Here is a 23,270-nt window from a genome sequence, read left to right on the forward strand (position 1 = left end):
GCATTATTTGGGCTGAACTTTAATTTTTGGAGGGGAGGAGTGAACCTTGGTGTTTCTGAGGTTTGTTGAGCTAAATGTTGGTGGTTTGGTTATTGTGGGGGGTAGAATCTTTATATTTTGGAAGGGCTTTTTCCTGGATATTGAGATTTTTGGGGCCATGTCTTCGTGTTTGGGGTTTTTTTGGCTGGATTTTATTATCTTGGAGTTTTTCATCGACACAAGATGCCCAGAGACTTCTGGAGATGGATTTGGGCAGAAGGAACCCCCAAGCCACTGCACTCACCCCTTGTTTCTCCCCCCAAACCAGGATTTGTCATTCCCAAGGTGTGGCTGGATGGAGGAGGAGGAAAAGCCCTGGGATACTGCACAAGGAGGGGCTGCAAACGCAGCCCCCAGAGATCCAAGGAGGAAAGAGCCCCCCTGTGTTGGGAAGGCAGCCGGAGATCCAGGGGGAGCTTGGAGCTGGGGGAGAAGCCTCAGCATGGGGAGAAGCCCCACAAGTGCTTGGAATGTGGGAAGGAACTTCAGGCTGAGGGAACACCAGAGGATCCACACTGGGGAAAAGCCCTATGGTTGTGGGGAATGTGGGAAGAGCTTTGGGCAGAGCTCCCACCTGATCCAGCACCAGGTGATCCACACCAGGGAGAGGCCCTATGACTGCTTAGAATGTGGGAAGAGCTTCAGCTGGAGCTCTGCCCTGAGAGAGCACCAGCGTCCCCACACCGGGGAGAGGCCCTACGAGTGTGGGGAGTGTGGGAAGAGATTTCAGACCACCTTCAATCTCCTCGAACATCAGTGGACTCACAGAAGAGAGGCCCTTCCGCTGCCCTGACTGCAGGAAGGGCTTCAAGCAAAATTGCACCCTCATCACCCACCAGTGCATCCACACTGGGGAGAGGCCCTACGAGTGTCCTGAGTGCGGGAAGAGCTTCTCCAGGAGCTCTGCCTTGACCCAACACCAACGGAGGCACCGCTAAGGGAAGCCCTGCGAGTGCCCCGAGTGCGGGAAGAGCTTCGTGCGCTGCTCCAGCTCCATCCCCCGTGGGAGGATCGGCGTTGGATGATCCCCAGTGACCCCCGTTGGGCAGAGCCCTGGTGACCCCCGTTCCGGGTGATCCGCGCTGGGTGGGGGGAAGGTGTTGGAGAGATTTCTTTGCCTTCTCCTTGTGCTGCTGGGATTTGGTTGGGAATAAATATCCATGTGCCCAGGCTGGCTCTGTTGTGCCCGTGCTGGTGTTTGCTGAGGGATCTCTCCCAGTCCTATCCCATCCCAGGAACCCTTGGTTAAATTTTCTCTCCTCTGTGCAGCTGCAGGGGGCATCGACAGAGTGGCTTTGGTGGGTGCCTGGCATTGTTCCACGTCCCCCCAGGCCATGGACATCCCTGGGATCCCAGTGTGCTGGTGCATTCCCCTCTCCTCCTTTCCAGGCTGCAGTGTGATCTGAGAAATGCTTGTTAGGCCTTGGCCTTGAAAACAGCACCTGGGCTCAGCTCTTTCTGAGCTTGTCAGAAATACTGTCTGCTCCCAGGAATTGCTGAGGAGCTCCTGCTTTCCTTATGACCAGCCCTGGAAAAGGTTCCTCTTGCCCGAATGGCATAGCATTCCTGTTCTCCCACTTTCAGAGAAAGTGCCGACCCAGACTGTGGCCGGGATGAAACATCATTATGACTGAAGCCCACTCTCTTGGGACCCTCTCAACAGCGGCCCAAAAGGAGACCCTTTGAGCTCTCCTGGGCCACCGTGGGCTGGGACCAGCAATCTCCCTCTGAGGGGGCCTCTCAGAGCCAGCAAACCCTCAGGTTTGCTATACCTGGAGATCGCCGAACCACGATGTGTCCTGGGCCGATACCCTCACTCCTCGAGGCCTGATCCTGTGCCCAGAAGGACAGGAAAAAGCTTCCTTCCATAATGAGGATTTCACTGACTCTGAGGGGAATTTTTCACAGGAACCTTGCTTGCACTGGCTGTTTCTGTCTGTGTGCGTGCCCCTGCGCATATGCTATAGCAAACCTGAGAGAAATATTGCTTTCTTAGGTGTTTAAGTGAGTCAAGGTTCTAAAAAATTAAAATTTTAGCTAAGAGTTAGAAGAAATTTGTATTAATTAAGACACAAAGTAGAAAAACAAAAGATAACTTAATGCTTAGTAGATGCCTAAGCTAGAGCTGAGTGATGTATTATTTGCCATTATATTTTTAAGTTTTGTTTATAGAAGGAAACAAAATGAATGAACTGTCATCAAAAGAAATTGAAACTAATAGAACCAAGAACAGCACCTGGGTTTCGTAATAATTAATCAAAAGTAGGAGATCTTGGGCTGCGCCAAGAGGTCATGAAGGCCTGCCAACAGCAAGGAGGTAAAAAGGCCACTGTGAGGAAGACATTCCTGACTTCCTCTTTCAGGACCACTGACTCAATTCAAGAGAGAAACTGCGCATGCGTGAAAGACCAATGATCTCATTTTAATACAAAGCGGAGGATGGGAGGTGCTGGGGTCATACATATGCAGAAGATGTAAAACTTTGAGTAATAAATAGAGAACGAGAAACCTTGTACTTGGCTGGCATGTCTTTAGGAAGCTACTCCCATGCACCCCCACTTGTGCCTGAATAAACACACCACTTTCTAACTTTAATTAGTTAGAGGGTCTTTGTCCATGGATATCGAGATCTAATGAATCACCAGGAACCAGCATCCCCCATATCCCCTGGAAGATCCCCCCACGTCCCCATCCATGTCTTAGTTCAACATCTTTATTTTTACCTCGGGTTTGGGTGTTTCGAAAGGACAAAGAGAAATGAAAAGAAAATCAAGGCCACTGAGAGCCAGGAAGAGGCAGAGCCCCCCAGCCTGGTGTCTTTCCAACACGGCTCACCAGCACCACGGATCTCTGGGGCTCTGCCCAACGGGGGTCACTGGGGATCATCCAACGCCGATCCTCCCACGGGGGATGGAGCTGGAGCAGAGCACGAAGCTCTTCCCGCACTCGGGGCACTCGCAGGGCTTCCCTTAGCGGTGCCTCCGTTGGTGTTGGGTCAAGGCAGAGCTCTGTGAGAAGCTCTGCCCACACTGGGGACACTCGTAGGGCCTCTCCCCGGTGTGGATGCGCCGGTGGATGATGAGGGTGTAGTTGCGCTGGAAGCCCTTCCCGCAGTCGGGGCAGCGGAAGGGCCTCTCATCCGTGTGACTCTGCTCATGTTTGAGGAGACTGCAGCTCCTTGGAAACCTCTTCCCACACTCCCCACACTCGTAGGGCCTCTCCCCTGTGTGCGTCCGCTGGTGTGCCCACAGGCTGGATCTCCGGCCAAAGCTCTTCCCACACTCCCCACACTCGTAGGGCCTCTCCCCAGTGTGGCTTCTCTGGTGGACAATCAGGTTGGAGCGCTGGCTGAAGCTCTGCCCACACTCTCCACACTCATAGGGCCGTTCCCCAGTGTGGATTTTCCAGTGGCGGATCAGACTGGAGCTGTCTCTGAAGCCCTTCCCACACTCCCCACACTCGTACGGCCTCTCTCCGGTGTGGATTCTCTGGTGGAAAATCAGTCTGGAGTTCCACCTGAAGCCCTTCCCACATTTTGAGCACTTGTGGGGCTTGTCCCCATTGTGAAGCTGTTCATGGACCCCCAGCTCCAAGCTCTGGCTGGATCTCCGGCCGCCTTCCTCCTTGGACCTCCTTGGGCTGTGTTTGCAGCCCCTCCTCGTGCAGCATCTCTGGGGCTTTTCCTCCCCGTTGGATTCCTGCCCCGTGGAGCCACTCAAAACAGCCTCTCCCACCAGGTTCTGCCACAGGGATTTGTCCTCTCTGGGCTCCGTGCTCAGCTCCCTGTCTGGGGGAGGAAGGACAAGGAGAGGATGGGATTTGCCTCCGTGCCACAGGGAAGGGGAAAGAGATCCCCCCCAGTCTATCCCCAGCAGGACAGCGTCGGCAGCAGGGTTGTCCTGCAGTCGGGGTGATGCTGGGCTGGGAGATGGAGCAGGAGAGAGGGGGAAAGGGGCAGTGACTTCCTCCTCACCTGCCTGGGGCTCCCGGGGCATCTTCCTCTTCTTCGCGGCCTCCTCCTCCTCCATCCGGCCACGGGTTGGCAATGGGAAATCCTGCTCTGGGGGAAAACAAGGCCTGAGCGCCCTGGGTTTGGTGGTTCCGCTGCCCGAGCCCAGCTCGAGAAGTCGCCGCTCCTTTCAGTGCCGAGGGGCCCGGACCCCACTCATCTCCAGCCTCCCTCACCCCTCCAGGCTGCAGGGGGTCCCCCGGCTCCGGAATCGCCCCCCTCCGCTCTCCCTACTCCGGGGCTCCCGCGTTCCCCCCCGGCTCTCCCGGGGATCCCCAAAACCGGTATCGCCCCAACACCCCCCCCAAGGGGCATTTGCGGCTCAGCTTTGGGGTCCTGCAAGCTCCGAACATCGCCTGCCCCGCAAAAAACCCTCCCGGAGACCCCCGATGGGTTTGGGGCGAGCTCCCCCTCCCCGCTCACCTCGGGATGCGGGGGGGCGATGCTGCCGGAGCCGGGGGAGCTGCGGCCTCAGCGGGCGGGCGGGGGAACCGCGCGCTTCTGCTGCTGCTCCTCCTCCTCCTTTTCCTGCTCCTCCTCTTCCTCCTCCTCCTCCTCTCTCCCTCCTCTTCCTCCCGCTGCCCCTCCGCTCCCGCCCCGGCCCGGGCAGGTTCCGACACCCCAAAGCAGCCGCGCTGTGCCCTGGGGGGGTTCCCAAAGCGGCCCCGCCCCGCGCGGCACTGGGACCGATACTGAGAGCACCGGGAAGGAACTGGGAGCACGATCCCTCCCAGTACGGCACTTACTGGGAGCACTGGGAGGCGACAGCGACTGGCGGCGGCTGCAGCCGGTGCTGGGCGTGGCCAAGATGAGGGCGGGGTTATGCAAAATGCAAGGGGAATACCGCGGTGTGATTGGTGGGCGTGGATGGGCGTGGCTATGGAAATAGCGGAACGTTTCCCGCCGTGCGTTTGCTGGAGGTGGGCGTGGTTATGTAAAATAAGTGGGCCCTGCTCGGTGTGGCGTCAGTGCTCGTGGGCGTGGCCATGCAAATCACGCTGTCATTGCCCAGTGGTTTGTCGTTCTGGTGGGCGGGGTTATGCAAATAAGAAGGCCGGTCCGCATTTAGTTGTTGGACGTGGTGTCCGGTGTCCGGTCCCGGAGCGCGGAGCCCGGTTCGGGGGGTGTCCGGTGTCCGGTCCCGGAGCGCGGAGCCCGGTTCGGGGGGTGTCCGGTGTCCGGTCCCGGAGCGCGGAGCCCGGTTCGGGGGGTGTCCGGTGTCCGGTCCCGGAGCGCGGAGCCCGGTACGGGGGGTGTCCGGTGTCCGGTCCCGGAGAGCGGAGCCCGGTTCGGGGGGTGTCCGGTGTCCGGTCCCGGAGCGCGGAGCCCGGTCCAGGGGGTGTTCGGCCCCAGGAGAGGAGAGCTCGCTCTGGTCACTCGAGGAGGGGAAGTTTTGGGGTCCCCAGAGTCCCCTGGGGTGGGGAGGGGGGGGATTTAGGGTCCCCAGGAGAGGGGGCCGCCCCCCGAGCTCCCCCCACACTTTGTGCTGTCTCCAAGAATGTCCCCAAATCTCCTCCCATCATGGGGGCGCGGACCCCCATCCCAATCCCGATCCCAGGAGTGGCTGACCCCGATCCCGATTTCGGGGGGCGGCTGATCCCGATCCTGACCACGGTTCGGACCCCAATCCTGGCCCCAATCCCGATCCCGAGGGTGGCTGACCCCAATCCCCATCCCAGGGGCGGTTGATCCTGATCCTGACCCCGATCCTGACCACGGTTCGGACCCCAATCCTGACCTCAGTCCCGATCCCGAGGGTGGCTGACCCTGATCCTGACCCCGATCCCGATCCTGATCCCGGTTCCGGTGCCACGTGAGCGCTGATCCCGTTAAGAGCCTTTGCCCGGGGGGGTGACAACCATGGCCGCCCCCCCGGCGCGCCCTGTTCCTGTCACCGCTGCTCCTCGGGCATCGGCCTGGCCGTGGCCGTGCGGCTTCCTGGGTGAGGGGGGTGTCCCCAAATGTCCCCAACGCGGGAGGGGACACGGGATGCACCGGGAGGGGATGGGGGGGACACCCCCGGATTGTCCCCAACACGGGAGGGGGATAAGGGACAAACCGGGAGGGGATGGGGGGACACCCCAGGACTGTCCCCAACACGGGAGGGGGTTCCCGACAGGATTTTGGGGTGTCCTTGATGGGATTTTGGGGTCTGCAGTTCTGGCCACCACGCAGAACCTGTCACAGCCAGGCTTTGGGGTTCCTGGGGTGTTCCTGAGGGCTTTTTGGGACCCCCTGATGAATTTTGGGGGGTTTTTGCAGTTGCATGCGGGACCTGTGCCAGGGGATCCCTGATGGGGTTTTTAGGGTCCCTTTCAGGATTTTGGTGTCTGCAGTCCTGGCCACCATGCGGGACCTGTCCCAGCAGGTTTGGGAGTGTTCCTGATGGGGTTTTCGGGATCCCTGACAGGATTTTGGAAATTTTGGGATCCCTAGCAGCTTTTTGGGATCCTGAATTGCCCAAACTGGGCTAAGAGACACTTCAGAGACAGTCAGAGAAGTGGGTATTTGCTTTATTCAGCGCCGGATACGCGGCGGATCTCTCCTCCAAAAACACACACACACACACACACACACACACACACACACACACACACACACAGCACTTCCTACAACACAATATTATGGGTAAAAGTCATGAATATTCATCGCATTCTTCGGGATAGGGGTGGTTATACAAATCAGTTCTTGGAAGTCATTAATATCATTAGCATAGGTGTCACACATGAGTGGTGTGTCCTGGTGGTCGCACTGAGGAAGGCTCCTCTTCTTCCTCGGGGGTCTTTCCAATGAAGATCAGTACTCTTCATCACAATGCAATTTTCACCTTTCTGGAGCATGGGCAGTCCTTTGTGGGGTGACTCCGCAGTTTCTGCGCTGGTATCAAACAGATTCTTGTTCCTCTTATCTTGTGTCATAGGTTAGCAAGCACAGTCCCGGAAGGGATGTCCTTGCTAAGGGGTGCTTACAGTTTCCTCTGGGACCTGACAGAACCTATCAGCTGGCCAGTTTGAATATGGACAATTCTTTAAGCCACTTAAAGTTGTGACCGCCTCTGTGATACACACTTAAGAATAGACAGACTCCCCCCCAAGCTCCCTCTCGTTTCCAGCACTGGGACAGGTGGCTGCAGGGCCCAGTGGGCCCGGCCCAGGCCCTGCTCGGGCGAGGCCGGGCCGGGCCATGGCTCCAGGATGACCCCCCCAGCAGGGCTGTGGGCAGCCAGAGCGGCTCGGAACCAACCCCCCACACCCCACTGCGGCCAAGATTTCAGCAAAGCAGCACCGATGTCCGGCAGAGGTCAGTGACCAACAGTGATAAGCCACACAGCTGCAAGGCCGAGGTGAGATTAACCCTTTTATTGCTGCGAAGAGCTGAAAACCTGAGGGAAGAAAGAGAGGAGAGGCCTAAAGCTGAAAGTCTGTTGTGAAGCTATGATATATCAGAGTATCCCCTTGTAATTTCATAAAGATATGGGGGGTGGAGTGTTCAACTCGTAAGCAATAGGCAAATGCTGCCACAGCTGTAATTTCATGAGAAGCTTGGACAGGGAGAGATGAACCAAATGAGGACTTTTGCTCCAAAGGGGAAAGGAGAAAACCTCAGTTCCTAGAGATGCTCCCAGAGATAGTCTTAATGATGAAGATGAGGAAGACCCTTTGCTCCCAGGGAAGGAGAAGGGCCTCTGTTTCTTTGTTTCTGAACAGCTCAACCTTAAAATTGTACCCCAAAAAACTTCAAGAGTGGACCCTCGGAAGCAGTTGCGGGAAAAGCTGCAAGTCGGGGAAAGGGACTCACATTGCGAGCAGAGAGACTCCTCTTCCTAAATGGACTGAACAGTATTTGGAAGTGGGTGGCTGTCTCGTTGTGATACTGTTTTCATAGCACAAGCAAAAAGAGACTTCTCTTTCTAAATGGACTGAACAAGGTTATTATGGCAGTGGTAAACAGACTGAACATCTTAAGGGTTGTCTTTACATTGTCAGTGGGAGAAGGGAGGAAGGTGGGGGGAGGAGGAGAGTTCTGAAGGTGGTAAAATTTTTTTTTTCTTTTTCTTTTCTTCTTTTAGGTCTGTTAATAAACTTCTTTATATTCTTTCAAGTTTGGTGCCTGCTTTGCGTTTCTCCTAATTCTTATCCCACAGAAGATAAACAGTAATGAGTATTTTAGCCCAAACCACTACGCCACCCCACGCGGTTTGTAAACAAGAGTCGGCTGCAGTCGAGAAGGCTCCAGGCGCCTCCTTCCAGGCTGACTCTGCCGATGCTGAGGCTGCTCTGGGCTCTGACGGGGCTCTGCTGGGGCTCAGCTCTGGGCAAGGCTGGGCCCGCTCTCCCCTCGCATTGCTCCGGGCAGCTGAGTCACGGGGGGACAAGGAAGGGACACGTCAAGGGACTTGAGGTTTAACAGAGCTTTTATTCAAAAAACTGCCATAACTACCAGGCTGTCCTAACCACCATAACTAACTAGCAGTGCTAACTACCGTAACTATCCACTTGTCCTAACTACTATAACGAAAAGCTGGCCCCAGGTGCTTCACGTCCTCCGCTGCTCCTTCAATTGCTTTGCTGCAGCGATCAGAGGGCTCAGGCTGGAGAGAGGCTTGGCTGATGATAAAAATGGGTGCTGCCCAAAGGATGAAAAAGAAAGAAATCAACTGTTACTTTCCCAAGTCAAGTTCCTCACAGCCTCTGTTGCAACAAGACAAAGGGGAATGGTTTGAAACTCAGGAGAGGGAAGCAGGCTCAGATTAGATCTGAGGCAGAAGTTTTTTATCAGAAGAGTGGGGAAACACTGGCAGAGGGTGCCCAGAGATGTGGGAGGTGCCTCCTCCCTGGAAACATCCAGGCTCAGGTCAAGCAGGGCTCTGAGCCGCCTGATCTGCTTGAAGATGTCCCTGCGCCTTGCGGGGCACCTGGTCCAGATGACCAGGAAAGGACCCTGCCAAGCCAAACCAGGCGAGGATTCTGCTGGCTTTGCATGTGAAAAGCAGCGAGACTGGACACTATTGGAGGGAGCCCCACGAGAAAACCCCTCCCTCGCGCTGCTGTTTCCCCTGCAGCCGCTTCGCATCCACCTGCAGCAGCTCCTGGGCAGACCAGCGCCGCTCCTCGTCCGGCTCCAGGCTGCACTCCAGGAAGTCCCGCAGCAGAGCCGACAGGCGCCTGGGCTCCTGCAGCTGCGGGGTCCCGTTCTGCCGGATCAGACAGCGAGCCTGCGCGGAAAGCAAACACTTCTGAAAAAGCTCTGCCAGCTTCCTTCACACCCACGAGTGCTCACAGCGACCCCGGTTTCTCAGCCCCAGTCTCCAGGGACACTTTCCTCCCTGGCAGAGATGCTGCTCAGAGCTCATTTTTCTATGCCAACCAAAAAAGCCAAACGCTTCTGCAGCCACAGCCATTCCAACTTCCACATGATCTTGCCTTGAGAGCCAATGTCATTGGCTGACTTTGTTAGTTGGAACCTCCATCAGAAATAACCCATTTTGCTTCTCCAAATACGGACACCAGCTTTACAGGCCATTTGCAAGAGTCACTGTGGTCTGCCGGTGGTATTTCCAAGGATTCTTACATCAAATGCATCCCTGCAGTGCCACTGACACTCAAGTAAATGCATTCAAGATGCTCCATCCCAGAAACTGCCAGGCAAGGAACCCGAGGTTTGGGTTGCTGAAAGCTCAGCCTTGGTGACATGGAGAAAGTAGCTTGGGCTAGGAAAGAAATATGTTAGACTATGGGGATGTTAAACAATCATCTTCATGTTTTAGACAAGTTTCCCAGTGAGAAGAGTCAGGGGGAGTTCATCTCGCAGAACCTCTTTCAGAAACTCCTTCAGAAAACTTGTTGGGTTTGGGTGTGGGGTTTTGGGGTTGGTCTGGGGTTTTCTGCAAGATAAGATTAGAGCTGATGTTCTGGCTTCATCTTTTCAGGTCATCCTCGCAGACAGAAGAGCTGCAACAACTTAAAACCCAAAGCAAATTCTGGAGACTGCAGAATATTTGTCTGTGCTCAGGCTCGAGTCCTCTGGGAATTCCCTTCCCGATGGGCAGAGCCCTCCGGCTGCTCCTCCCAGGGCGGGGTCCCTCTGTGCTCACAGGCCTCTGCAAACTCTGGGAAATTTGCCTCTTACCATGGCCGCCGTGTGCTCGAAGTAAGGAGGTTCTCCTTCCACCATCTCAATGGTCACAATGCCCAAGGACCAGATGTCCACCTTGGGGCCATAAGGAGAACTGGTCACAACCTCTGGGGCCATCCAGTGAGCAGTGCCCACCATGGAGCTGCACTGCTCCTGCTCAGGGCTGAGCTGAGCGCAGAGGCCAAAATCAGCTGAGGACAGAAACAAACACTGTCAAAGGCAGCTGGAATGAGGAAACCAAGCACAAAGATTCCCCACTCTCAGTCGGAGAATGCACTGCTGAATCCAGCTGGAAAAAGTCCGCAGGGCTGTAGCCAAGGCAAGATGGAAGTGGACCCTTAAAGGAACCCTCAGCTTTCATGCAGTGGCTTTTAGTGATTCCCTTGAAGCTTCAGATTCCAACTCCCGCCCCTCTGCAAGGGCCATACCCAGAGCAAAGCCACTGCTGACACCCTGCTCCTCTCCTGAGCTCTCTGCATGGGGCAGCCGCTCTCAGCTGGCAGCAGGGGCCGGGCACCGCCACCAGCAGCACTTGTGGGGCTCTGGCCGTCACTGGGAAGCAGCCCCACACCCGCAGCCCGGGAGCGCCGTGCCTGACCAGGAACACCCACCCAGCTTGACAGAGCCGTCCGTTGCCAGAAGGATGTTGGAGCTCTTCAGATCTCTGTGGATCACCCGGTTTGAGTGGAGGAAATCCAGGCCCTGCAGACACTGAGAGAGAGCAAGAAACACGAGGGTGGAAATCCATGGCCGGAATACACAATCCCACAAGAATGGACAGTTTAGAATTCTGCCAGCAGCAGCTTTGCTGTGCTAGGCCAGGAGTGCAGTGCAGACAAGCTCCGGGCAAATGGTTCAAGGCAAAGCTGAGAACAGCAAATCAAATCAAAAAAGACAGAGAGTCCCACAACAGCAGGAAAGAGGACAAGAGCAGAGTGGAAGTGCAGTGACACTGGCAGGCCGTTCACTTCAGAGGCTCTTTCTTCTCCAGCTCATAAAAATAACACAGAAACAAAGCTCTGAGCATGGAGCCACTCCTGTTCTCAGGCCCTGCTTGGAAGGAGCATTGTGTCCATGGGAAGCACGAGCAGGATCCCTCACCTCCCGACTGACAGCTGCCATCTCTCCTTCAGCCATGCGTGTCTGTCTGACAACGTCCTGCAAAGTTCCTCCATCCATGTATTCCATCACCAGCCAGAGATCTTCATCAACAAGGAAGCTGGAAGAGGCAAACAAAGGCATGGAGATGAACATGCACTGCTCAATTCCCTGATGGAAAAGCCTCGAGTGGAGTTTTGTTTCCAGGTCACTTGTAAATGAGGACAGAATCCGATGCAGAGACATTCCTGCCAGGCTGCACAGTCCTTGGGATCTGCACAGTCTAAAGGAGAAGGAGACGCCTGTGGGAAAGGAGAGGCCTTAGATGGCAAGCAAGTGAAAAATGCAGTTTAGCAGCAGCCCAGATCAATGTGGAACCACAACACTTGCCCCCAGCTGCTTCAGCATCTGAACTCAGCACTTCCACCGTTCCCTCCAGAACAAGGCAACACAACTTCCAGAGTTATCCAGGGCAGGAGGCCGTGCCGCACTTAGGACAAAAGTGGTCAAGTGTTTGGAAAACCTTGCAGAAAGTCCCTTCAGAAACAGGCAAGGCCATTGCAAAATGGGCACATGAGGCATTTCTGGAAACAAGAACCTGGTCTTCCTGGCATCTGCAGCAATGGAAAAGAGTTGGGAAGGAGAAGCCAAGGGAAATAATTTCTGACAGGGTTTATCAGCACTTGTCATAAGACCCAGAAAACTGGGTCAGCTTGAAGGAAAAACCAAACCAAAGCAACAAAAGCACACGGAGGGAGTGAGCTGATAGGCTGTTGTTTTGGGAAGCTACGGCCGGGTGAGGCTTTTTCAAAACAGGCTACAGACTGCGGATGCCAGGAGAGATTAACGCAGGGCCCGTGCACGGGATAAGAGCTGAAGCACTCACCTGTCCAAAAAGCTGACAATGTTGGGGTTCTTCTTGTCCTTCAGGACCAGGATCTCATTCACAGCTCGTTCCCCATTCTGCCCTCTGAGACTCATTTTCTTTATGGCCACCTGAAAGGACATTGCAGCCCTTGAACTGCAGGAGTCTGGGGCAGGAGGCCGCAGCAAACACGGAGCGAGTCTTTGCGGAGCGACGGAGCCGGGCTGTGCCAAACTGCCTTGGGATGGGACACCCGGGCTCAGCAAGTGACATTCCCACAGCCCATTTCTCTGCTCGCTGCGGGGCCGCTTACAGGACACAGGGCCAGAGACATTTGGCCTTGGAAGCTCTGCAGAAATGGGCCCTCAGCTCTCAGCCTCAAAGCTCTCACAGCATTCTCTGCACCTGCAGTCTTCTCAAACCGCCTTAGTTTACCACCACTCTCATTATCATTCAAACACATTTTGCAAGCAGGAAGTAATTCTGCTTCTGTGAAAACAGAGCAAAACAGCCGGGAACCCTTTAGCAATCCTGTGGGATTTGGTCATGATTTCAAACGCAACTGCTCTGTTTGGGATTGCACAACAGAGCAAACACGCACAAACATTGCTCAGATGATCCCTGTCACGGGCTGTCACTGACACCAGACCCAAACACAGCTGCAGGGTTTAGGAGAGAGCTTTGCTCTGCACATCCATCTTCTCATTCCTCTCCCTCTCTCTGGGAACAGCTGCAGTAGGACTAAAACCCCAAACTGATCCCAAGCAGGATCGCTCCTTCATTAGGTCTTGAGGTACTCTTTGAAGATGAATCGCAGGATGGAAAAACTGCTAAACAGTGTTCCTGTCTGAGGCTGGGATGAAGATAAATTAGGCCTCAGCCTCCACCAGCTGATGCACTGATGTTTTCAGATATGAAGACCAAGCCAGCGTGTCCTGCTCTGACAGACACCGCTGCCCTCCTTGCATTCCTTTGGCCACTTCAGAAGGCTCAAGTCTGTCCCAGCCGTGCTCTGCAGGCTGACACTGCTGTGCCTTCAGAGGAACAGCCTGTGCAGGAAAGCTCTGCTGGCCCCCCAAAGCTGCAGCCACAGCTCCCAGCAGAGGGGAAAGCCCTCGAGAGCTGCCCGACGCGCTGGGCGTGGTGACACTGACCTCTCCTCCAGTGGCCCTGTCGAGTCCTTTATAAACGGTTCCGAAAGCCCTGGAGACAGAACAGCAGAGAGGAAAAAAGCAGCGCTTTAGGCCCTGGGAGTGAAAGCCAGCCCAGACAGGAGATCTCTGCTGCCTGCAGCGTTTACAAAACACCTGGGTGCATCGACCCTTCAAACAGCAGCGCAGCAGCCACCAGCCCTGTGCCACACAAGGTGTGCGAGAGAAAACTGAGGCCCAACATGAAGGAAAAGGGCTGGAGCAAATCCCAAATGTCCACACTGAATTACTTTAGTCCAAAACCTAGGGTGGGAGCAGGTGTCTAAAGAACTGGAGAAGAATGTATTTCATCCTTTTGCATTTCCTGCCTACGAGCTGCAGGATCCACAAGGGCCCTGCCATCAGGCAGCTGATGCATTTTCCCCTCGAGTGCAGCAGCTCTGTGTCTGTTACTGAATGTACGGGGCTTACTACCTGTGCTGAAAAGAGCACTTATTAGTTCATCTCTGGTTTCTGTTTCTAAACTGTTATGTTGATAATCCTGACCGGTGGATATTTTTGGAAGCAAACTATTTGAAAGGAATCTTCTTGAGAACTGTTTTCTGACAGGCACCAGATGGTGAGCTGCTCTTTCAGGCAATCAAATTCCAGGGACAGAAGATCTTCCAGGTCCTGCTCCTTGCTGCAGGCAGGACACTGCCGGCCTCAAGGGCTTTTGACGGTGCCTTCTGACCACAGTTACCAATTCTGGTCAGGACTGAGAGACAGCAGGATCGTGGCCCAGTGTCTGAAGCTGTTTGCAGCTTGCCTGGCTTCTCACTTGATCCTGCACCAGCAAATACCTGGCCCCTGCTTGTGCAGAAGTAACTGCCGTGCACTTACCCTTGGCCAACCTGCTCCAGTTCCAGGTATTTCTCGGCAGGCTCCCCCACGCTCACGGTGCTCCCTGAAAGAAACCACATGGAAGACGCTCCCTCCCAGATGGAGAGCCCGCCTTGCAGCAGGGCCAAAATGCAGCCCCACTCCCTGGGGCCGGGAGCCCCTTGCTCTCAGCTGGGCAAGGACAATAAATGACTCTGTGACATTCAGCTGCACAGCAAGCCTGGGTGCAGCTGATGCTGAGACACACACGCAGCACCCTGCTCTGGCACACAGCAGCACAGCAGACGTACTCAGCTGCATCAGGCACCACTCCTCTCTGCCCTCTGGCTGCAGGGCTGTGCTGCTGTCAGAATGTTCAGCCCAGGATCCCGCAGCAGAGGGAGGTTCAGTGTCCTCTTCCCAACCAGAGGGAGGATCCCCGTCCTCTTCCCAAAATGCAGCAGGTCCTTGGTCTTCTTTCCAAGCCACAGGATGTTTGCCGTCCTCTTCCCATGCTGGGAGAATATCAGCCTCCTCTTCCCAAATCACAGGATGTCCTCTGTCCTCGTCCCACGCTGGGAGATGTCCGTTGTCCTTGTCCCATGGCACTGGAGCCTCGCTGTCCTCGTCCCACACTGGGTGATGTCCACCATCCTCGTCCCACACCACAGGAGCTTCACTGTTGTATTCCCAAACCGTGGGATGTTTGCCCTCATCTCCCGGGACAGAGGGAAGTTCACCATCATCCGCCAGAACAGCGGGAAGTTCACTGCTGTCTTCCTCTTCTTTGGCCTCCTCTTTGGAAGCACAGGGAGCCAGAGGAGGAGCTGATGCTGCTTTTGTGCCCTGTGGACAGATGGTAGCGTGAGGGACAGGAAGTTCTCTCTCAGTTATCGCCTTATTTATCCTCAGCTACACATCCAGCTGCACTAAGCAGAAATGGGATTCAGAACTGTTCAAACTAGGAATGGGCTAAAGTCGACATTGCCACTTATTGCTGGGCATTCCATATTCCACCGTGGCTAAAGCCAGCAAGCAATCTTCTGCCTGCAAAACCAGACCTGCAGCTCTTCAAAAGCTCTTCAGCAGAGAAGGAGAAAAGTGCCAGGGATCCCTTTGCTGCTGCTGCTGCTGCAAAGACACTGGCAGGAACTTTCCTTCAGCCTCCCAGGCCGGCGCTCGACTGCCACACGCCAAGCTCACAACTCTCTGCACAATTCCGACCACCAAAGGTTCCTTTCCCACTCACCGAAGGAGGAGTTGCTCGGGATCCACGCGTGAGGTGCCCTGCAACGGGACAGGCAACACGAACCAGATGCTGTTAGGAAAAACCTGCCCGTGGTGGGAACTCCCACGGAGCAAGGACACCCCGAGAGAGCATTTTGCTTCCACAACATCCCTCCAGGAGCCACAGTCCCTTCGCACAGCAAGCAAGAAGAACAGCACAGAATCCTGGGCTGTGTCAGCTCTTGGCTGCAGCAGCCAACGCAGGGAGTTCCAGGCTCCGCTGGCACAGACTCTGCGCTTGAGGGAACAGAACCCCCCCGGCTCCATTGCAAATGCTGTGCACGCCCCGCTGGCTGCAGACACCCCCTTTTTCAGCTGCAGCTGCTGGCAGGAGCTCTCCCAAACCAGCGGTGTCTTAATGGCAATTTGGTTACAAAGGCAGCTCAGTGCCAGTGGGAGAACAGAAAGCACACAGCAAGCCCGAAGGCACCGACGCTGCAGCCAGGGAAAACCTCGACTTACGTGCCAAGTGGGCTAAAAAATACCCCGAATAAGCCACAGAGTACAGAGTGCAAACTGCAGCAACCGCTTGCTGGATCATTTTGGCCGTGCTGCACACGTGGCAGACTGTACCCCTGCGAGCACAGAAGGACACCCGGCAGGGGCTGGGCTGGCTGCTGAGAATGCCTCGGGCAGGAGGATCCTCCGGCAACCAGCGGGCGCCCAGAGCCGCTCTGGACACTGAGGGCTCCGTGCCCACAGCAACGGGAACACGGCGAGGACGCGGCAGCGTTCCCGTGACATCACAGCAGCAGCTCCCGCAAGAACCGCCTGGAAGGTTCTCCTCTGTCACAAAGGAGCACAAAGGATCCTCCCGGGGCACAGCCTGTTGCTCAAAGGATCCAAGAGGAACCCAGAAAATGCAGCAGACCAGGACAGCCCATAGCCAAGCCTGAACAACGAAATCAAAGCCATGCACTGATGCTCCGAATTAGGGGCGGGAGTCGGGAGGCTGCAGGGCTTCCCAAGGAGCCGGAGGCAGCCAACACGCAGGGCTGGGCAAGTCGGGCCGGGAGCAGCGGAGAGCTTTGTTTCCCTTCCCAGCTGAATGGCGGCTCGGGCCGGGCCCGTTCCAGGGCTGTTCCTCAGCTGCGGCTTTCCCCTCACGCAGCCCGGGGGGCGCTGGGAGCGCGGGGCGAGCAGGCTCGCTGCGATTGGGCGGTGCTGCCGTCAGTCGTGGTTCTGGCGCGCTGATTGGTCGGAGCGGGGAGCAGCCCGGGCCCGGAGCCGCCGGCAGGGCGGCCGTGGCGCAGCAGAGGCGCCATTGGCGGAGCGTCTGTGCGGGCCCGGGAGCGGCGGCGGCGGCCGGAGCCCGGTGAGGCGGCGGCGGAGCTCGGAGGCGGCCCCAGCGCAGGTGGGAGCCGCGCTCGGTTCTGGCGGGGCTCGGCGCTGGCTGCGGGCGGAGGGGGCGGCAGGGGGCTGGGGCGGGTTCGTTGTGCCGTGTGGGCGCCGTGTTCGCCCTGGCGTGAGGGCGCTGCGGGAGCGGCTGCCCGCGCTCTCCTTGCCGCTGCTGCCTCGGCAGGAGCCGGTGCCGGAGCAGCGCTGGCTCGTCCCGGCTGCTGTGGGTAGGACAGAGGTGGCTGCCCCGTCGGCGGGAGTGTGCGGGAAAGTTCCCGTGGCCAGAGGTTTGTGTCCCCAGAGGAGCCGGAGGAGTCCTGTAAAAGGAACTTTATTCCTGGACCAAGGGAGAGGCCACGGGGCATTTCCCGTGGGGTCTGTCCAAGTGTTGGAGGACGCAGCCTCCTTTTTATGCCGATTTCCGCGGCCGCATCTCCGTGTCCCTTTTCCCAGTGACTGAGGTCCTTGGAAGGTACAGACTTCCCGATCCGCCTGCTGCATGTGCCCCTTAATGTGCACCCCCACTTTGTAGAACATCCGATATTCATGGCTCTGTGGAGTCTTTGTTCTTCTTCGGGAAGTTCAGGAATTTCGCAGGACCTTGGCTGAGCAGCAGTTCGTGTCAATTAGTAACATTTTCTGAAATTTATGGTTTCTGTCGTTAGTTCCTTATCTCCAAGTCCCTGGCCCTATCTCCAATGGGATTCACAGCATCTGTTTCTAAAGACTCGTTCATTTTTTTTCCTTTTAATCCCCCCTTCTTCTTATTTCAGTACTTCTCTTTACAAACTTTAAAAATGCCTTAATCTGTTTTTCCTGGGCCTTCTTTGGTTTTGGGATTATTCTCAGTGACCTCATTCTGTGTCCTTTTGCAGCCGTTTCTGGGTCAGGAGGCCTGGCTGCCACCTGCATGCCCTTGATCCCCTGCTGAATGAGCTGCACTGAGCAAGGTGTGGTGCATGGTAAAAAGATGAGAGTTGCTGTAGCACCTGAGAGGAGAAACAGCATTGGTTTAACCCATGGTCTGCCAGGGAACCACGAAAACGTGTCCCATTCCCATCCTTTCCACATTTGGAGCTGCACATGAGCTGCTTTTTTCTTTCCTTTGTTCTTGTTTCACCACATTTCCTTTGCCATCTCTTTGACAAGGGCAGTTTGAGTAATTTAATTTTTCACAACCTCCTGGTCCTTCTGCTGAAAGAGGATCTGATGCCATCCCAGGGTGAAATGTGGCGTTGCTCATGGGAGTGGATTGGTGGGTGAGAAGGTCAGGAGCTGGAGCTGTGTGCTTGGTTATGATTTGGAGGACAGCTTGTAATCTAATGATGCATTGAAGTGATCAATGGCTTCTCTGGCACCTGGTATGAATTCGTTTGGGTTCCCAGGGGCTGCTCCATGGTGTTGTAGGATTTGTTCTGGTGGCCGTTCATCTTTTCCCCATTTTTGGGCACTCCCAGAAATGCCAGGGATGCATCAATTGACCACTTTTCTCTGATTAAATCATCACATCCTTGGATTCCCAAGTGATTTCGCTGACCTTGTGGCAGCAAAAGCAGCCCAGTGGTCAAACCCACCCTGTATAACCCAGACAGTGCCAGCAGATGTTGGAGTGGGGAGAGGGATGATTCCCCCCCGCTTTTGTGAGTGAAGTTCTCCCAACATTCTCCGTTTGCTGTTTTCCTTTGCAGCTTCAGGGATTTCTGTTGCAGAGTCCGAGATGCTCAGTGCGGGCTCTGCCTTTAGCGATGCAAATTCCGTCTGTGCAGGGAGGCAGAGCTTGGGGTGAGGGGCAGAGGGAATCAGCCCAATTCCTCTGGCAGGCAAGGAGAGCCTGGGACATTGTGCACACTTCCCGCAGCAGAGTTAATTTGCATTTCTAAAGCTCCTCTGCTGGCTGTCTGGAAGGAAGCTTCTCTTCCAGGGCAACCATCAGGTGACTTTCACGTGTCACCCCCAAAAGCGGCTTTCTTTTTTTTAAAATGTTTTTTTTAACTGTTTATGAGTTAAAGGGTCTCCTTTAAAGCTCTTCCAGTTTTGCAAAATGTAACCGAAATGTGAACATTGAAAAACCCATTCCAAAATTCTGCCATCACTAACAGCCACACACACACGTACACAGAAAAAACCCCAAGCAATAAAGATTTTTGCTGCTTCTTGTCCTAAGACTAAAAATTGACACACCCCTGGCCCAGACCCATCTGACAATATCAAAGTAGGATTATTAAGAAAACGCCTTCTAATGTTGTAATCTTGTCACCAAAACTGTGGGAAGGACACAAACTCTCCAACAACCTTTTTAGGGTTAGAGGATCAAGACTGAAGAAAATGAATACAGAAGCTAAATTTTTAGCAATATAACATTGAACATTTATTAGTAGAACAAGGGTACAAATCACAGCCTGGGGCGCTTGGCAATGTTGCCAGAGGCGCCCTCCATTCATTTTACTGTGGGCTTAAGTACTCTCCTGAACTGTTACATATTCATTAACCCAGAAAGGAATTTACACTTCCCTCCCCTTTCCCCCTGTCCCGTTTCTGCCCCTTCCCCCAGCAGGACACCGCCTCAGTCCTCTGGATCGCTTCAGAACTGCAGACAGGCCCCCTCTCTCCGGTGCCTCCGCAGTCTCCAGCCTCATTTGCAGCTGCCAGTTCCCTTGGGCGGTGTGAGCTCTGATGAGGTAACAATCTTCCTGGGATGCATGCGGTTTATCTTCTTTGTTTCTCTAAGATGTCTTGGTTCCTGGCTCTGTAGTTTCTCAGCTCAAAAGACATTTATTACCGTGTGTTTATTAATACATTTCTTAACTTACTACAACTATTTCAAAGTTACAATTTACCTTAATCTCGTTTCTACTTAACCACATTTTACCTTAACACTATTTCTGCATAATCCATCATCACTTCTAAATGTTTGAATCATATATGTAAAAGACAACATTTATCATTCACTCATTTATCACACCAGGGTAAGGAATTCCAAACATGGATTCCAGGGGAGATAATTGAATATCTGCCCTGGGTCTGGCTCTTCTTCTTGCCAAAGCCAAAGGCAGCAGCCGTACCCGTGGCATCTTGGTTTCTCTCAGCAGCTTCAGAAGGTGTTTCTTTATTTCCCCATTCATTCTTTCTACCCGACCTGAACTCTGGGGGTGCCAGGGCGTTTGGAGGTCCCACTGTGTTCCTAAAGCAGCCAGAACAGCCTGAAGGATCTTTCTGGTAAAATGAGTTCCCCTGTCTGAGTCCATTGCTTCCACAATCCCATATCTTGGAATTGTTTGTTCCAAACATGCCTTAAGAACTGATGCAGGGATTGCTGAAGCAGTTGGAAATGCTTCTGCCCCGCTGTGAGCTGCCATGCTGTTAGCAGAAGATATTGAAGCCTTCCTGCTCCGGGCATTTCAGTGCCAGGCTCTTCCAGGCACCCCCAGCTCGGCCCTTTGAGCTGAGCATGCGGGCGCTGAGCTGCGCTTTGTCTCCTTCCCTTTCCTTAAGAGCAGCGTGTCTTGTCACTCTTTTCCCTTCTGCTGCCCTTGCAGACCCATCCCTAAACACCTTTTCTCCCTCAGGCCAGGGAATGTCTGGTCAATCTCTCCTAGGCCGGCTCTGGAGCTCTGTCACTTGACTGCAGCCATGGGTTTCTTGCCAGCCCCGTGTCCAGGGCCGTTCAAACAGGAGGCTGGGTTCAACCCTTCCCCTGTCCTCAACTCTGAATCCTCCTGTTCCATCCAACAAGTTTCATTCTGTAAGAACCCAGCGCTGCTCATCCATTTAGAGGCTCCTTTGGTTAACAAAGCTTTACCTTGATGCCAGGCTGGAACAATGAGAGATTCTGCTGCTGTCAGTTTTCAGGCCTCAGTTCCCATTAAAGCCGGGGCTGCACAATTCTGCAGACAATGAGGCCACTCTCTGGCCACTGGGTTGAACATTTGAGCCCAGGAGTTCCTTTGGCATGGCCCTGATTAACGTCCACATGCAATTCAAATGGTTTTTCCCTGTCTGGGAGGGCCAGGGCAGGAGGCTCAGTTAATCTGCTTTTGAAGCCTTGAAAATTGTGCTTTCCTTCTGGTGTCCATGATGGGGTTTCTTGCCTGGCAGGAGAGGAGAGTTGTAGGGAGAGATGCCTGGCTCCAGAAGCGCTGCCTTTAGCAGGGACTCAGTAAGAGGCTGTAACCCCTTCCTTGCCTCCCTTGGAACAGGGTATTGCTTTTAGACACCACTTGTCCTGGATGCTTCAGAGGAATTTGGAGAGGCTCCATATCTGATTTTCCCTATTTCCGTGGGGCTGCCCACACTTCTGGGTTCCCTTCAGCAGAGGCCTTCGCAGACATTTGACACCAAGGTACAGCAGCATTAGCCTCTGTATCTCCTTTGACAATGTGAATTTGCATTCCCACTTCAGCCATCAAATCCCTTCCCAGTAAATTACAATCACAATTAGGAGCAAACAGAAATTGATGCATTTCAAACCCATCCCCCACATCTACTGATAGTGGTTGAATAAAACACACCTGCTCATCTTTCCCACTTATTCCCTGAATAATCAAAGAACTTCTTGACAATTTCCCCCCTTAGGTGTCAGATTCGGAGTGGATCGAGAGGCCCCTGTGTCCATCAGGAGCGGCCTCGTCTCGATCCAGACGCGCCCTGAATGTTCTCAAGGGCTCTGGTGCGGTGGGTCCCTGGTCTGCTGGGAGCTCTGCCAGCCCTGACAATCCATGTCCATGTGGGGTGGACTTGCTGGTGCTGAGGGTGCTGCTGTCTGTGCTTGCAGTGTCCTTCTGGCCTGCAGATGGACCCCTGATTCCTTGCCAGGGGCTGTTTGGGTGGGCTCTGCCGTGCCGAGGAGGGCAATGCCTGTGCCAGGTGCTTGTGGCCGCCGCCGTCCCCTGGGTGCTGGGGCCCCCTTGGGCCCTGCGGTTCATCCCTGGGGGGCTGTAGAAACTCTGCCATGGCCTTTGCCTTCACCTTGGCCTTTTGCTCATCCCTTCTTGCATTCCCCTGCTGAGCCTTTCTGGCCAAGTGCTGCAGGGGCTTCTTGTACCTCTCCTGCAGCCCCCTCAGTGCCCGTGGGTGCTCATCCTCTGACAGCTGCTGAGCTTTCTGCAAAATCATTCGTTTCTCCAGTGACCCAAACAAGATCAATGAAAGAAAATCCTGATCCTTCCACATCCCGCAGCCTCCTGGGGGCCGGGGGCCACTGCCGGTCCTGCCCGGGGGGTGTTGGGGTCAGGCAGTGCCCGGCGCTGAGCCCCGGCTGCCCCACAGCCCCGGCCCGGCCCCGCAGCTCCCCACAGGCCCCCAGCCCGTGCTGCCCTGTCCTGCAGCTCCCCACCACAGAGAAACACCTGAAATACTGAGCTCTTTTTTCTTTCCTGTCCTGGAAAGCAGGGTATATAAAGGAGCTGGAGCTGGCTGTGAGGATAAGAGGGTTTTGGCCCTTTTGGAGGATAAGATAAGGGAAGGTACTGGAAAACATTCCAATTCTCAGTATTTTTCTCTTCCTCCTCTTTTCCATCTTCCTTTTCCTTTCTTACCACATAGATTCCTCCTGCTGCTGTTTGCCTTAACCATGTTCCTGCACACTCCCTTCAACCAATCCCTTCCCAGCACACCAACACCATCCGTCCCCTGTTGCTGAGACCCCTTCTCGACTTCCCTTTTTCCCCCTGCTGGGTGTCCATGTCCTTAATTAGCTCTGGGAGAATGTGCAAACTGCCTCAACATTGTCCCCTTTTGTATAGGACACGATGTCCATGGTTCTGTTCAGGCTTTGTTGTTGTTCTGGAAGTTGAGGAATTGAGCAGGAGCTTGGCTGAGCAGCAGTGTGTGTCAGTCAGTGCCATTTTGTGGAGCTGCTGGTTTGTGCTGTCACTTGCTTGTGTGCAAGTGCGTGTGGCTGTGTCCGAGCAGATTCAGAGCATGTGTTTGTAAGGAGGCGTTGGTGTTGTTGGTTCGCTGGGGGTGCCCGGTTTTCGGGACATCCCCCCTGGAGCAGGGTGTCCCCCCTTGGTGCAGGCGCGGCCCTCAGGCAGCGCTCAGCCAATCAGAAGGCGCGGCGCTGGTGACGCAGCAGTTGCCAGGCAGAGCCGCAGCGCCCGGCGCTCCCCAGCTGGAGCCCACGTGTGGCCCGGCCTTGGCGCCCCCCGCCAGGGGAATTTGGGGAGGTGGGAGGGGGGGAGCGCCAAGGCCGGGCCGGGCCGTGCTGTGCTGGCAGAAGTGGCTGCGGCGGGGGCCGAGTGCGGGCAGGAGCGGCCGAGAGCCCAGCGCTGCCCCAGCCCGAGCTGCCGCAGCTGCATCGCTGCTCGTGCTGTGCGATCCGAGAGCTCTGGGGGGCAGAGCGAGCCAGGGCTGGGTGCTGGGCCTGGGGGGAGCAGGAGAAAGGCTGGAGGAGCAGGGCTGGAGACCAGAATGGTGAAACGATGCCCGTGGGAGCAGCAGGTGGGATTCTGCAGGAGAATGAGTAGTGTGAGGAAGAGGAGTGTGACGA

The 23,270-nt window shown here is 55.1% G+C and overlaps 2 protein-coding genes across 2 annotated transcripts in view; one reads left to right on the forward strand and one right to left on the reverse strand.

The window, feature by feature from the left end:
* The window catches only part of LOC138101927 (uncharacterized), a 958,962-nt gene that overhangs the window by 445,792 nt on the left and 489,900 nt on the right, over positions 1–23,270 (forward strand). Inside the window, 3 exon segments of the mRNA XM_068999675.1 lie at positions 529–752; positions 2,357–2,370; positions 22,702–22,704. Of these exon segments, the coding sequence (XP_068855776.1) occupies positions 529–752; positions 2,357–2,370; positions 22,702–22,704 (241 nt within the window).
* Positions 2,739–4,560, reverse strand: LOC138101872 (zinc finger protein 239-like). Its single transcript, XM_068999628.1, has 3 exons — positions 4,472–4,560; positions 4,013–4,099; positions 2,739–3,826 (listed from the first exon to the last, which is right to left on the reverse strand). The coding sequence occupies exons 2-3, from the start codon at positions 4,065–4,067 to the stop codon at positions 3,009–3,011; spliced, it is 873 nt and encodes a 290-aa protein (XP_068855729.1). The 5' UTR covers positions 4,068–4,099; positions 4,472–4,560; the 3' UTR covers positions 2,739–3,008.

This window comes from Aphelocoma coerulescens, unplaced genomic scaffold (genome assembly GCF_041296385.1).
Source record: "Aphelocoma coerulescens isolate FSJ_1873_10779 unplaced genomic scaffold, UR_Acoe_1.0 HiC_scaffold_56, whole genome shotgun sequence".
Classification (NCBI taxonomy): domain Eukaryota; kingdom Metazoa; phylum Chordata; class Aves; order Passeriformes; family Corvidae; genus Aphelocoma; species Aphelocoma coerulescens.

Excerpts from the sequence above, each read along its gene's own strand:
- LOC138101872 (XM_068999628.1), bottom strand. The coding sequence starts at position 4,067 with ATGGAGGAGGAGGAGGCCGCGAAGAAGAGGAAGATGCCCCGGGAGCCC. Across the intron at positions 3,827-4,012 it reads GCCCCGGGAGCCCCAGGCAG|ACAGGGAGCTGAGCACGGAG; the intron begins GTGAGGAGGAAG and ends TTCCTCCCCCAG.